Source organism: Natator depressus, chromosome 10 (assembly GCF_965152275.1).
Source record: "Natator depressus isolate rNatDep1 chromosome 10, rNatDep2.hap1, whole genome shotgun sequence".
Classification (NCBI taxonomy): domain Eukaryota; kingdom Metazoa; phylum Chordata; order Testudines; family Cheloniidae; genus Natator; species Natator depressus.
The window spans coordinates 31,712,041-31,728,467 of record NC_134243.1 but is presented as its reverse complement, the minus strand read 5'-3'; the positions used below and the strand labels follow the sequence as shown (position 1 = coordinate 31,728,467).

General features: G+C 43.8%; 1 protein-coding gene across 1 annotated transcript in view; it reads right to left on the bottom strand.

Moving 5' to 3' along the window:
* Window positions 1-16,427, bottom strand: part of AXIN1 (axin 1) — a 188,892-nt gene that overhangs the window by 73,232 nt on the left and 99,233 nt on the right. The window contains exon 3 of the mRNA XM_074965633.1: window positions 3,782-3,922. Within this exon, the coding sequence (XP_074821734.1) occupies window positions 3,782-3,922 (141 nt within the window). The remainder of the gene's footprint in view (window positions 1-3,781; window positions 3,923-16,427) is intronic.

Sequence of the window (16,427 nt, the reverse complement as noted above, 5' to 3'; positions counted from 1 at the left end):
GAATTTTCTGCAGGGAAGAAGTATAACAGTGTAGTGGATGTGGTTCAACTATTTGAACAAGAACTGGCATAATTTACTAATTTAGAATCATCTCAAAGAGGGTGAGCACAGCAAAGTGGCAAAATTAGAAGAGATAAGATTATATAGGTTATTTACTTAGGTTATTTAGGTTAATCAGGACTAAACTATATTGAACTCATAAGAACCTAAAACAAAGCTAGGTGATGAGGCCATATAATGGCAGTTGAAATTTAACATAAACAAGTGCATGGTAATACACATTTGGAGAAAAAAATTGAAAGCTCTTTAAAACACTGATGGTTTCTAAGTTCACTTTAACCACTCATGAAAAAGAAGTCTGTGGTTTCCAACAATCTCTTCCAGGGGTTTTACAATTGAGGAATATGGGGGATTGGAATGAGCCCTGCAAGTTTTACCTATGAACATTGTGGAGTCTCCTTCATCTGGAGACTTTAAATCAATATGGGATGTCTTCAAAAAATCTGCTCTAGCTCAATGACAGGCTTGATGCAGGAACTGCTGGGAGCAGTTCTTTGGCCTGTGGGATGCAGGAAGTCAGACAGAATGATCATAATGCCTGGACTTAAAATCTATACCTATGACTCAGGGACACAAGGTCCAGTCCTCCACACAATGGACTGGAAGGCTAAGTTATTCTCCTTGCCGGAAATTGACCCTTCAGGCAGTCCGTGCATCAGACACATGCATGTGGAGGCACTTGCTTAGATACAAGTTTCTTTTCAGTCGTTGTCATGGGAGCCTACAGTTATTATTGGACTGCTCAAGCAGCCAGTCCTGTAAGAACGCACATCTATTTGCTCCTAGTCCCTTACGCTGTCCATGCAGATTTGTCCACTAAGCCGATGCTAGTAAAGAAATACTTATGTTTCCCAGCCTGGAATTCTCATTATTTGTGCATTTCTCCTCTCTATTTTGTGTACTGAAAGATTACAATCAAAACTACACTCAGTTACCTCGTTGCTACGCTTTCACTCAGTCTTAGTCATTTGGAATCAATGTAAAGTTGAATGCTTCCCTCTCCTTGAGCTGACTTGGCCAGACTGATATCTGTCTGACATTCCACCCACCAGAGCAGCTTTCGTAAGACATAAAGGTCTCAATCCTCCAATTCACCACCTTCCACCCATCCTCTGAGCAGTGTCAGGCATTTGGTAAGAAGATTGCTGCAACTGACACCTTTCAGGGTCCCTCCATTTCATCTGAATGATGGATTGGAATGACAGCTTGCACATGCCCAATGTTCTCTGTTACTGGATAGCCAGTTCTCTTTTGTAACCTACACTCACATGTTGTTTTTCATGGCCTACAGCTTTAGCTACGCATTCTCAGTCATCATGTTGATTCAGATTTTTTCTCTCTAGCAATTCAGGAGACACTTTCGCATTGATAGAATCCCAGAAGCCATTTATGGAAAAAGGATACTTCAAAAACTTAAACCGATATTCTGGCTGCTCTACCCTCTCCTCCCTTTGCACAGTATGCCAAATCACAGCTTTTAAAGCCATTGTTTTCTCTTGGAGACTCCACACATTTTATTAGAACAAGATTTTTTTACTTTCCTTATTAGGAGAGAAGAAAGGTAGAGGTTTTCCTTATTGGGGGTGAGGGACTTTAGTATTCCATTGTATTACATTCCTCTTCTAGTGCACCAGACAGCAAACCCACTCATTTCTAATCCCCCCTCTTCCTTACTCTCTCTTACCCTACCTCACTCAATTTAAAAAGTATATCTGAATGTAGAGGTTTTATTTGCAATTTGCCACACACTTTTAACCCTTGTTAATGTGCTTTTCTCTAAGGCCTCATCTACACGACACAGTTTTGTTGACAAAAGTCTGAAAAGCTTAGTTTTATCAGTAATAATAAAGTAAGGCTCTTGAAATATCCAGCGTGTGAAGTTTCTTTTCTCCTGGTGCAGAATGGGGTTTTGGCAAGAAAACAGGAAGCCAAGTGAATTTCAAGACCACCTTGGAGCTGACTTTAGGATGAGGTCTCAGTATCACTCTGCCTCTGTGGAATACCGTGTAGGGAAGTTCAACCTTAAGTACTTGGAGCTTACTGACTCTCCTAGTTGATGACAATTCTGAAAGCAAGAACATACAAGGAGCAGTCTAAAAGTGACTCAAAGGGAAACTCCATGAGGTTTAGAAGAACTAATTTAAGGTCCCACGTGAGCATCAGTTCTCTTGCTACTGGGAAAATATAACATGGGCTTTTGAGAAACTTAGATACTGTCAGGAGTGAGAAGACCAAGCATGACTGCAATGGTGGGTGACAAGCCAAAATTGTGACCAGTGAATTGTCACACAGACACATACTCATAGAAGAACAATTGTTTACAGTTCTATAGTATCCTCTGAAGAACCCTTGGATGTGCACACTGTTTTAAGTAACACCCATTAACTGGTTAGTTTTTCTGAGTATCCCTTTGCCAGTCTCTTACGGAGTACTTGTGGTGGCTTAATCCAATTATTTTCCAAAGTGACGTATCCCTTTTACTTATTAAAAATAAACGGAAGGAGCAAACCTAGAACTTGACTATTCATAATTTTTACTTCACGCATCTGAAGAAGTGGGGTTTTTTTACCCACGAAAGCTTATGCCCAAATAAATCTGTTAAATTAAGGTGCCACGGGACTCCTTGTTGACTGTCTGCATATTTAGCAGAGAGGTGACATTCAGGGCATGACAGGGTGTACATGTAACACAATGTCATTTTCTACTGACAATTTGGGGACTGGAATGAGAACACATGAATAAATATGACCCAGTATCAATCAAATGGCCTGGTGTGGAGTAAGTACCAGCTATGTATCTACATAAGCACTTCACAATCTTTAATGCATCTATTTTCCCAACCCCCCTGGGAGGGAGGGCAGGGCTATCACCCCCATTTTACAGGTGGGGAAACTGAGGCACAGAGCAGCTAAGTGATTTGCCCAGGAGGTCTGTGGTGGAACAGGGACTTGAACCCAAATTTCCCACGTTCCAGGCTAGTGTCCTAACTGCTTTTGCACGATCCTTCCTCCCTCTCGTGAGCCAAATGTAAATGAGTATAATTAAACATGGAAGGTATGATTACAGATAAATGAATTCCCCCAAAGCTTCCGACAAAAAGCGCAAGAAGTTCCCTGAATTGTACTCCAACAAAGTGATCACTGGGTGGCACGCCGATGCCATCATCTCGGTAATCAGATGTCTAAAAGGACTGTATTTGCAATAAACCTGGGAACCTTCAGAAGATAAAACAAGTGGCAAACAGCATAGCTGGAAGCCTGTTTGATTCTGTCCATGAGGGGAGCATCTTACCAGAAGCTGATCTCTGTTTTTCACTTCGCAAACCCACCTGCAGTCGCTGGCTGTTAAAACCAGAAACACCTGCTGGTCATTACTTGGTTTAGATTACAAACATTCCCAGTCCATCAGACCAGAATAGTCCATGTCTCCACAGGTAACAACAAAGCAATACAGCTAAAAAGGAAACCGTAACAGGAATGCATTGGAGCTAGATTGGTCACATGTCTGGTATATCCCGTGTCAGCTACTTAACAGTTAGATATTCCTCCCCAGAATGAGTCATTCCAGCATCTAGGGCACTGATCTCTTTATGTAACCAAAGCCACAGCCTGGAATCCGAGAAATTAAATCTGCAGTCAATTCCAGCGGCCAGGAAATAGATACACAATGTCCCACTTTACTCCATGTCATGCTCAGTCTCCGTCCCAGGTAAGTTACTTACACACTGCTGTCGGTCAGCGACATGGTGTCTGCATCGCTAGACATGCTCTGCTGCTCACTGTCATTCGCACTGGTGGCTGGTGCCAGAGCATACCCTGTGTTGACATAGTAAGGGTTAACTGGCTCTCTCCACGGCCCATGCCTGAAAAAAATAAAATACAATACAATTCAGATGACAATCTTAATTTCTGCTACTACCTCAGGTTATTAAGTCTGAACCAGCAAGAATCTGCAGCTATTTTATTGGTTTTCTTCATATTAAATACAATAAAGGATCTTCTAGTAATGGCGGCAGAGGTAGCAATGAGAGGTGAGCTGCAAAGAACATAGGTTAATAAGTAGAAATAAGGTCCCTCACCAAAGGCTCTTATGTAAATTAAGTTGTCACGGGATAAGAGGGAAGATCCTTTCATGGACAGAGAACTGGTTAAAAGACAGGGAACAAAGGGTAGAAATAAATGGTAAATTTTCAGCATGGAGAGGGTTAACTAGTGGTGTTCCCCAAGGGTCAGTCCTAGGAACAATCTTATTCAACCTATTCATAAATGATCTGGAGAAAGGGGTAAACAGCGAGGTGGCAAAGTTTGCAGAGGATACTAAACTGCTCAAGATAGTTAAGACCAAAGCAGACTGTGAAGAACTTCAGAAAGATCTCACAAAACTAAGTGATTGGGCAACAAAATGGCAAATGAAATTTAATATGGATAAATGTAAAGTAATGCACATTGGAAAAAATAACCCCAACTATACATACAATATGATGGGGGCTAGTTTAGCTAGAACTAATCAGGAGAAAGATCTTGGAGTCATCGTGGATAGTTCTCTGAAGATGTCCACACAGTGTGCAGCGGCAGTCAAAAAAGCAAACGGGATGTTAGGAATCATTAAAAAAGGGATAGAGAATAAGACGGAGAATCTCTTATTGCCCTTATATAAATCCATGGTACGCCCACATCTTGAATACTGCGTACAGATGTGGTCCTCTCATCTCAAAAAAGATATACTGGCATTAGAAAAGGTTCAGAAAAGGGCAACTAAAATGATTAGGGGTTTGGAATGGGTCCCATATGAGGAGAGATTAAAGAGGCTAGTACTTTTCATCTTGGAAAAGAGGAGACTAAGGGGGGATATGATAGAGGTCTATAAAATCATGAGTGGTGTGGAGAAAGTGAATAAGGAAAAGTTATTTACTTGTTCCCATAATATAAGAACTAGGGGCCACCAAATGAAATTAATGGGTAGCAGGTTTAAAACAAATAAAAGGAAGTTCTTCACTCAGCGCACAGTCAACCTGTGGAACTCCTTGCCTGAGGAGGTTGTGAAGGCTAGGACTATAACAGGGTTTAAAAGAGAGCTAGATAAATTCATGGAGGTTAAGTTCATGAATGGCTATTAGCCAGGATGGGTAAGGAATGGTGTCCCTAGCCTCTGTTTGTCAGAGGGTGGAGATGGTTGGCAGGAGAGAGATCACTTGATCATTACCTGTTAGGTTCACTCCTTCTGGGGCACCTGGCATTGGCCGCTGTCGGTAAACAGGATACTGGGCTGGATGGACCTTTGGTCTGACCCAGTATGGCCGTTCTTATGTTCACATTTTGATCTCCACAGACAAGCCAGCAGTTAGGAGTCATAGTCACATGCGACTAGCACTGACAGCATGGAGCACTAAGGCAAAAAAAAGGGAAAGGCAGCTCTGCCTGCCTGGTGAGGGGCCAATGGGCACTGGCAACTATCACTTCAGTACCAACAGTGTGCAATTTAAGTTGTCTGTGTTGCACCTCTGCTCAGTTCATTAGCATGACAAGACAGGTGCTGCCAACGTCTCACAGACATAATGGAGTCTGTCAGATGTAGATGTAACAGACCAGGGCTCTGCCCAAGATTGGGCTTCACAGGACATTTGTCATTAACCATAGGCTCCTACATCCATATTTAGGCACCCAAACAAGTGCTCTTATTTCCAAAAGTGTAGCCCAGTGAGACTCAAACTGCAGCTCGTGAGCTGTGTGTGTCTCTTTAATGTGTCTCCTGTGGCTCCTTGCAGCACATGATATTAAAACACTGTGTCATTTAATTATTAACCAAAGTTTATTAACCAGTCAGGATGCTTTTACTATGTTATTAACCAATTCTATTACCAACTTGCACTGTTATTAACTTCTTTGCTGTGCGAATGAATATGAAAATACATATAAACTCAGTATTTCCCCTGTCATGCTGTTTAAATATGAATAGCACTATAGTAAATAAAACAATGAATTCACACTACCATGGCTCTTTTGGGTAATGTTTGTTGCTAATTTGGCTCCTGAACCACTGAGGTCTGAGTATCACTGGAGTAGCCAAAACTGGAAAATCTGAACTGCACCTACAGAGGTCACACATGCACAGCTTGTATCAGCTGAGCCCACTGTACTCTCCAGGGGCTCCTTGCATCCCACTCCCTCCAGTTTCCTGTGGGCCACCCTCCCATTCCCCTCTATTGCAGGGACTCCCTGCAACTCCCCCTAATCTTGCCCCTGCCAGGGGTTGTGTGTGCCCCCCACTTCCTCCCATACAGGGGGTCCCCCCAAAAATCCGTGACTATATGATTGTGTCCCTAGTTCTACACATAAAATAGCACAAAGAAACACTAAGTATCGTATCTGAGAGGGATTTCATGAAGTTTTCTTCTCCTATGACATATGTTTTGTGTCATCCCAGTTTACTAAACTCCTTTGAGTCTTCTACAGAGTAGGGTATAACTAGTATAACCTGCATTTTCTCTTTTACTGCTGACATATATGCTGAAAGCAATGGTATTTGGCAGATAAGCCATGCACGTACATCTAAACATGGCACCTCAGATTGTTTATACGTCTCAGAACAAGAAAGCTTCCATTTCAAGTGGTAATGTATTGTTTAAAAAAGGCCATTTTATTTACAGGCAACTAAAACAAAGTGATGGCACTGCATGAATTCTAGGACTATTTTGGAATTAGTAACAAACTGTCATGCAAATTTACCAGCCAAGACACAAGATCTTTATATCTACAAAAACAACAAGGAGGTCCGGTGGCACCTTAAAGGCTAACAGATTTATTTGGGCATAAGCTTTCGCAGGTAAAAACCCTACTTCTTCAGATGCATGGAGTGAAAGTTACAGATACAGGCATAAATATACTGGCACATGAAGCAAAGGGAGTTACCTTATAAGTGGAGAACCAGTGTTTACAAGGCCAATTCAGTCAGGGTGGATGTGGTCCACTCCCAATAATTGATGAGGAGGTGTCAATACCAAGAGAGGGAAAATTGCTTTTATATGAGCCAGCCACTCTCAGTCCCTATTCAAGCCCAAATTAATGGTGTTAAGTTTGCAAATGAATTGTAGCTCTGCAGTTTCTCTTTGAAGTCTGTTTTTGAAGTTTTTTTTGTTGAAGGATGGCTACTTTTAAAGCTGTTATTGAATGTCCAGGGAGATTGAAGTGTTCTCCGACTGGCTTTTGTATGTTACCATTCCTGATGTCTGATTTGTGTCCATTTATTCTTTTGCGTAGACACTGGCCAATGTACATAGCAGAGGGGAACTGCTGGCACACAATGGCATATATCACATTAGTAGATGTGCAGGTGAATGAGCCCCTGATGGTGTGGCTGATGTGGTTGGGTCCTCTGGTGGTGTCACTAGAGTAAATATGGGAACAGAGTAGGCAACAGGGTTTGTTACACTGAGTGGTTCCTGGGTTAGTGTTTCTGTGGTGTGGTGTGTAGTTGCTAGTGAGTATTTGCTTCAGGTTGGGGGGCTGCCTGTAAGCAAGGACTGGCCTGCCTCCCAATGTCTGTGAGAGTGAGGGATCGTTTTCCAGGATAGGTTGTAGATCACTGAGGATGTGCTGGAGAGGTTTTAGCTGGGGGCTGTACGTGATAGCCAGTGGTGTTCTGTTATTTTCCTTGTTGGGCCTGTCCATGCATCTGAAGAAGTGGGTTTTTTACCCACGAAAGCTTATGCCCAAATAAATCTGTTAGTCTTTAAGGTGCCACCGGACTCCTCGTTGTTTTTGTGGATACAGACTAACATGACTACCTCTCTGATACTCGTCCTGTAGTAGGTGACTTCTGGGTACCTGTCTCGCTCTGTCAATCAGTCTCCTCACTTCCCCAGATGTGTATTATAGTTTTAAGAATGCTTGATAAAGATCTATTTATCTGTTACTATGATAATGAAAAACTAATATTTCCCTCATCTGTCAAAAAACAGCCTTTCTCAAGCAAGTAGGCTGTGAAGAATTTTTAAGGCTGGTATAGAGTATCCAAAGTTTTTAGTCCCAGAGTTTTTCAGTTCTCAGTAAGCTATTTTATGTAGAGAGAGTCCTGTGAGTCCTCTCCAGGATCTGGTGCAGTCTGGCAATCCACAGGCATGAGTACTCTCACTCTAAGCCCTCCCTTGAGATGGCAGGCCATCTTGCTCTTTTCCTAGCAAGCAACCTTTCCGGTTGTCAGTTTAAATGTGCGCTGGCAGAAACTTAGTTCTATATTCCATTAGGTCTCAGAACAGGTTTCTAGGGCAAGGAAATAATTTGAACAAGTTTGTCCTAAACAGCAAGACATAGCAAGTCACAGTGTCACAACTCACATTTTCCATTTCTGCCCCCTGAATAATGGTCAGTTTTGAATAGTAAAGAAACACCACGGAGAATAATCCTTCTGCCAAGTTTGAAATGACAGTTGGCACTCTGGAGGCAGAAATAACTTCTTACACTGGGGTGAGAACGATGGATAGGTCAGGCCTTCCCCACGGGCAAAGAGATGGATGCTTTTTTTGGGTAACCCAATTAAAATGTATCACCACCTTCTAGTGGACTCTCTTGCCAGGTACTCTCTTGGCTGCCATTAGATTTTTCCAGCAATACATTTAAACATAGCGCAGCCGTTTATAATGCATTCGGGGACTACTACAGACAGTATGCCTTATAAAAGACAATTTGATTAATCGATTCCTCTTTCACATCAGCTGATCATGTAAAATGGGCCCAAGAGAAGGAAAAGAATAAACCTCCCAGATTAATCCTATTGATACTACAATAATTGCCACATACTAGCCTGCAAGAGAGAAACAAAGCCCTTAACTTATTTTTATAGTTAAAATGCTCAATTTTGTCCATTCCTTGCAAATGGCAGGGGCTGAATTTGTTGTAGGAACCCCATATTCCCCACACAGGTTCACACAATTCCCCTATAGGGGAAGGATCGCAGTTATCCTGCTGTTCCTGCACAGAGTACATCCTCGGGAAAAGCAACTCAGCAATATTCGCCAGCTTCATCATGACACATTCTGATATGGCTGGGTAGGCATTGTGTGGAAGTAACACAGGAATAATAATTCTCTGCCACCACTACTTGGGGAAGAGTAGTGGGAAAGAGAGAAGTTAGTCTCTCTTTCCTTCAGCTCCCATACTCCCTGCACCTCCAGAAACAGCAGAGGTTCAGCTTGAGATATCACTCCTGCAGCGACCTAAAGGCATCATTTCATCCCATGGCTGATGCTGGGAGAGCACTACCTGCAGGAGCAAGAACACAAGCAGGTTTCTGGGGTGGAGGAAAAGGTTTAAGGAGGCAGAAAACAAAAAGGAATAAAAACGTTTAAGGAGAGAGGAGGCAAAAAGCAGAAGGAGTAGGAGACTGGCAGAAGAGGGTTGCTGGACCAATAACAACACTTAACATTAATGTGGGCTTTCCATCCAGCACGCTAGCAGCATTGCAGGAATTTGGGATCCATTTCAATGTACCACCCGCAGAGTCAATAAGAACAGGGAGTGCCACTCACTCTCTCTCCATGCTCCTAGCAACCTCTCTAGTTGAGCAAGGAAGCCACGTCTGCAAGCTGCAGAAGGGATGGTTCCAGTCTGCCTTGGAGAGATACATCAATCACTGCATTCATTCATTCGCTTGATACAAACTCTCCGCTCCCTCTCTTAGTCACACAGTTAGTGTGAAAGTCAAAAGAAAAAAAACTCCTAACACTTCTCTCATGGCCCCTGGAGCCCCACTGTTTGAAAGTAGACAGGTCCGTGTGCTGGGCAAGGAGAGAACCAACACCACTCTCCCTCCCTCTTCTTTCAGTAGAACAACACCCAAATAAAAGCAAAATTAAAGAGTTGCTTGGCACTGATACAGAAAGACAAAAGGCAGTCCGCACCTCTGCAGCACCGCAGAACACTTAAGAGGAATTCTTTGGGTATCCATTTGAGATGGTGGAAGGAATTCCAAAAGGATGACGCCAAACAGATGGGTGTCTTTGATTCCACTCAGTTCCAGAGGACTGAAGAAGATAAGCAACCTCCTATTAAAATGTACACAGCTGTGAACTTTCCATTGAGAATACAGAAAAGGGGTTAGTCCCAACTGTTATGTTTAGTTAAAATTATGCACTTAAGCATGTATACAGGAGGGATTACTTACAACTTAGCTCTGGCCTCTAATACTCAAACGTGAATGTAAACTCTGGGTAAGCATAAGTAAAGAGTATAGGATTTCAAAGCAATCATAACAGGTGACGTTACTTTTGAGGAATCCATCTGCACTCCATCCTTCTCTAAACGTTCTCTTGCCCTGACAACTTTCTTCAGCTGGCCCATATCACTGGTTGAACAGTTCATGCTGTGCCTCTGAAGAACACTTGGAACAGATACGAATTAAAAAAACCAAAAAAACCAACCACAACTAAAAAACCCATGCAGTCTAACAATGAGGAACTGATCCTCTTCTCATTCAAGGAGATACTGCTACCTAAGGAGTACAAACTCACTCACACTGATTTTAAATTTCTGTTAAAGACACCTATGCACCAAATGCAAGCTTATATTACCCCTCTGACAGGAGAGTGAAGGAAGAGGATTCAAACAAAAAGTTTCTCTTGATTTCTGAAATTACTTTTATCTCCGCAGCACAAGGAAAACACTGCAACAATTTCACAAGGACATACCAAACACTTAAACCTCAATCTTTCCACTGTTCAATTTCTAAAACAGTCACATACAGAACAACTAAAACAGGATTAAAGATCCAATGAACCAAACTTTGCAAAGCAGAAAATATCATCCTTAATTCAAGCTGTGATGGCATGGCAGGAATGAAGGTGGTAGGACTCAGCAATGGGGATGCTTCTGACCCATATGCTCTTCTAGGCACACAGTTGAGATGTAGGAGGCAGTCAGTTTTGGCCGAGTGTCTCTGCTTCGGGAGATTGCTGCAGTGGCTATTATGACATCTGGATCAAGTCTCTCCCCTCTCCAACGGTTGATGGTCACAGAATATTTGCATGTGCCAAAGACATCTTGGGAAATCAGTAAACATCTCCCTAGGGCAGCCCTCACCCTCACCTTGATTAAATGCATATTCTACTTCTAAATATTAAACTGAACTAGACAGAAACTGTATTTCTTTGGATTAAGATGATCATGAGAGAGACCTCTCATACTCTAGGCAACGAATACAGGATCTTGATATTATCAAATGCATTTGCTTATATGACAGCAATATTCACGGAGAAGAAAAATATTTGTGTGTTCCTGTAGCCATTCTCCACTCTCCAAATATCACTTATTTTCCACTCCTAGAGCAGAGACAAAAATAGTGCAAACTAAGTGTACAATGCTCTCACTACTTCAGTTTTGCTAAACTTTGCAGCTTAAACGTGAGTGGCTAAACCCTGGTCTACACTACATGGTCAGGTCGATGCAAGGCAGCTTACACTGACCTAGCTGTCGATGTGTCTTCACTTAAATTTGGCTCCCGGCAACATAAGTGCCCCGCTACGCTGAGTTACTAATGCCACCTCACCTGTTGGGAACAGTGAGGAGGAGGAGTATGGGGGGCAGGCAACCAGGGCATCCAGCTGCACAGCAAACCAGGACATGTTTTTGACTCCACCACAGTCCAGGCAGTCCCCACAGTTCAGCATGGGTGAGCCTGATGCAGGGGAAGGAACCTCTCGTAAGTGTGCTGTTTGCTTTGAAATTACAGAGCTGGAACCCCCAAAGCAGCAGGACACATCTGCTGATTTACTCTATTTTACTTGTGCTCAAAGAGGCAGTGGAGTTGCAAGAGAGGCAGAGTTGCTGTCTGCTTTTCATTCCCTTTAGAGCGAGGCAGAGGGGGCCACGTGGAGTAGTTTGTTTATGTGCACTGGGATGTCCTGTGAATCCTCCATAGAGATCTCGAGGACACTTTTATGGAGGTACTCAGCAATCCTCTGGCAAAGGTTTCTGCCTGATTTCTTCTGCCACAGAAGGACACTTCCCCACACCACTCAGCGATTACTTCAGCAGGCACCACTGCAGTATGCAGGCTAGAAGCATACGGGTCAAGGCAGCATCGGGATGCCAGCAACAGCTGTGCTCTCTCTGCCTCTGTTACCCTCGGGGTGAGATATCAGCTAAAATCACCACCGTCTGTGGAACACTGTGCCAGTACTCAGTGCCATTGGCCTATATTACTAGAATCATGCCAGTGAGCTATTCCCCAACCCCCCACAAGGGACATAATACCACACCTGGTGCTGTGACTGGTGCGTGCTCTATCAATCCCAAGAAGAAGTGATACTGTAGTGCTTACAAGTTTGGGGAAACAAGGGGAGTGAATTCAGTATCTTAAGTTTTGATTTCTGTTGTGAATACACTGACAGTGGTACCTGTGTGTGATATATCTTCAGCTGCTGCCATTGTGGCCTTCAGGGTCTCCCCCTCCACACCCGCAGAATGCCTGAGCCAGATAAGGAGGAGAAAGAAGAGGACTCGGGAGGACATGTTCCAGGAGATCCTGCAATCCTGCATCAGAGAATGAGCTTAGGGCCTGGAGGATCACCCCTACAGACAGCATGGAGAAGGACAGAGCGGAGAGGAGAAAGGCGCAGGAAAAGGAGAGGGACGTGCAGCGGAAAATGCTTGTGCTTCTCAGAGAGCTAACAGAGATGCTGCAGACTCTGGCAGACCTGCAGGTTCAACAATCCAAGCCTCACCTCCCTCTGCAGCCATTAGAGAACTCAATATTGGAACCTCCCTACACTCCCCTCAACATTCCACGTGGCCTCAGGGGTCCGTGCACCTCCCTTACCGCTCCACCTGGGGGGGACATTAAAGACAATCACAGCTTCACAACATACACTGACCCGTGAAAGCCACGGTTGGCATACGTGTACCTGAAATGAAGTGTTCTTTCCCCTTAATAAATGAAGGGAACAGAATTTAGGAAGTTTTCATATTTTTTTTAATTGCCTGGTTCATGTTACAGAATAAGATTCTATTTTTTGGAACAAAATTCACCTTTATTAGTTCACAACATGTGCTGTCTGGTGCTGAGCAGGTCTGACACCCACCAATTACCTGCCACTTCACTTTTTCACAGAACCCAGAACACCATTCACAGACAATATTTATAAGTGCACTGAGAGTGTCATATTCCTGCATACAGAGCAAACACTACAAGATTTATACCAGGTTGCAAAAGAGCAAGGCCAGGGAGAACACATTACACCACCACACACTACTCTGACTCGCTATTAACAAAGACTCCCTGAGCAGTATAGCTGTGCATTGAGTTCTTCTTATATCCCTGATATCTGGCTGTTCAAATTTAGCTGACAGTCACTCCACCTCCACCCCAGCAGAAACTTCTCCCCCTTAGCGTCAGACATTATACAGGACACAGCAGGCAGCTATAACCATTGGGATATTTTTCTCACTGAGGTCCAATCTTGTAAGTAAACAACGCCAGAGACCCTTCAAATGACCCAAGGCACATTCATCTGGTGAGCCTGTAGCTGAAGCGAACCTTGGTGCTGTTGAAATGGCCTGTGTACGACTTCATGAGCCATGGGAGTAAGGGGTAGGCTGGGTCTCCCAGGATCACTATTAGCATTTAAATATCACCAATGGTAATCCGCTGATTGGGAAAGAAACTCCCTGCTTGCAGCTTTCTAAACAGTCCTATGTTCTTAAAGATGCGTGCATTATGCACCTTCCCTGACCAGCCCACACTGATGTCAGTAAGACGTCCCTGGTGATCCACCACAGAAACATAGCCCTTTCTGTTGATGTATTCTATGGCAGGGTGTGCTGGTGCTAAAATAGGGATACGCGTGTCATCTATCACCCCCCACTGTTCAGGAACTCCACTGCTGCACATCCATCCACTGTCCTGCAGCAGGAGGCAATTAATGGCTCTGCCCCTGCGGGGAATTTCCCAACTCCAGATTGATTTCCGACTGACCGGTAGCAATCTGGAGTTGCAATTTTCCGCAGTGCGATCACCACTCACTTCTCCTTTGTCAGTGTGGATCTTATTTTGGTGTCTCTGTATTGGAGGACTGGGGTGAGTTTGGCACTACAGATCCAGGAACATGGCCTTGGGCATCCAAAAGTTCTGCAGCCCCTGCTCATCATCCCAAACCTGCATGACAACACAATCCCACAAGTCAGTGCTTGTTTCTTGAGCCTAGAACAGCGCTTCACCATCTGCAGCTGCTCCATGAATGTCACCAACAATTCTTAATTGCTTCTTACTATGTCCCACAGCAATCTAGTCTCCAAGGAATTCTCATGTTCCCATCTGCTCCTCTTGTAGCTCTGCAAATTCTGCAGGGTCATGCACCCTGTGCTTACAACACTCATGACAACAGTGCAGAGATGTGCATGTACCATGCTGCTGACTGAGATGGCGGAGAGCGAGGAGGGACGCCCAGGTTTGTGGGGATTTTGAAAAGAAAGCACAAAATATTATGGGATGCATATAAAATTATGGGATGGAGAACACTGTATTACAGGAAGCTGACCCCATGCTCCCTGTCACCCCTGCGTGACTCGTTTTGGCCCCATCAAGCATTGCAAAAACTTCCCAAAACACCCTGCGCTGGATGATGGCGAGTTGCACAGTGGGATATGCTGCATTCTGCATTGATACAAGTGCTCCTGGGGAGAGACCCATCGCTGGCACAAGGAACAAAGTATACACATGCACAAGCAATGTACTAACTGCAGCAGCTGTATTGCTGACATAACTTAGGTCAACATAATTTTCCAGTGTAGACATGGCTGTAGAGTCCTGACTACTCGGAACTATCCAGGACTTCCCAACACCTCTACCACTTGATATTTAGTTGTAGGACCTCTGCCAATTCACTTTCACCGAAGCACTGCAATCACATCCTCTACTCTATTCCAGTCCTGGCCTCACATAGCTCTGTCAGTGCATCTCAGTGCTGACTTGCAGAATGCCCTGCTACTGAGTTCTGGGCCTCTCCTGGTCCTCTGCTGATTTCTACCAAACACACTGCTATTGCTTTTAATAAAAAGAGTAAGAGAACAATATTTGGAAAAGAATTCCTTCAAGCCCCAAATGATCTACCAAGTAGGGTACTTTGGAAACATTTACATTTTCTGTATCCCAGCAGGAAGTGTTTGTAAACACAGTGTCAGCCAAATACATTCTGGAACATGCTGGTAAGGCTGGCTGCATTTCAGAGAGCTAGTCTCCTCTAGCATTGGCAGGCAACACCTTGGAAGGCCTTTCTAATATCACAGTCCAGGGATGTAGATCCTGAAGGGCTGGTATATGCCACCTTCACCTGAAGACCCTGTTCCTAACCAGACAATGCTGCTCTAATCGCAAAGAACCGAATATGCCTAACACAGGAGGACACTGGTGGAAAGAGAAGGCAGCAAAATAAAGACAATATTTTCCAAACAGGTGACACAGCACAACCAGATTTCACAGCTCCTTGCTGCAATGTCACTCAAGGGCTCTATTAGCCCACATGAAATACCTGTTTATCCTCTTTGCTTCCATTTATAACACCTCTTATTTCTAACCAAGGTTTGGAACAACTCACTTGCTATAGGCAAGTCAGAAATTTCCCCTGAAGATGAGGGGCCTCTATGCTACCAATTTCTGCAGAATTTAAGCTTTCATTTTAAAAAAGACGTTTCCCAACATTAGGCTGCAAAGATAACGTTCCATCTGTGGACCAATGCAGTACTGTCTACCCAAGCCTGCAAGCAGTCCCTGTGCCTCTACTGCTGCTCATAATTTACCCTAGAATCAGAAGAGAAACTGACTAGCCTCTAGCCTGTTTCATGGCTACACTTGAGAACCCTCTATGGGCAGCTGTGAAACTATCAAGAAAAACAACCAGCTTCATGTGGCGGTGGCTGTCTTGGAGAGCACTGAGGAGCAGCATGTTAGGGGGCTTATTGCTTCACCCACTTACTTCCCTGGTCCTTCTCGCATGAATAGAGAGCAACAATACCCGAAGTCCAAAGGTGCAAACAATTCGATGTTTATTGGGGTGAACTTCCAGCAAGCATGATTCCAGTTTCCTTCCTTAGTGTCCCCCTTCCCAGCTCTGACACCACAGAGCCTTACCTGTGTCCCTGTTCCCATTCCCCCCCCTTAGCAAAACATGATTTCAATTCCCACATCCCCATTCCCTGTTCCCATTCCCCCCCTTAGCAAAACATTATTCCAATTTCCCCCGCTCACTTCTTGATTGACTGCAGACTATATAGTAAAACTTGAGTTCTACTTAGCTATACCTTAACCGATCATTTTACTGAAATTTAACTAACCAATCCTAACATATTGTTGTCACATGATTAGCCAACCAATTATATCCC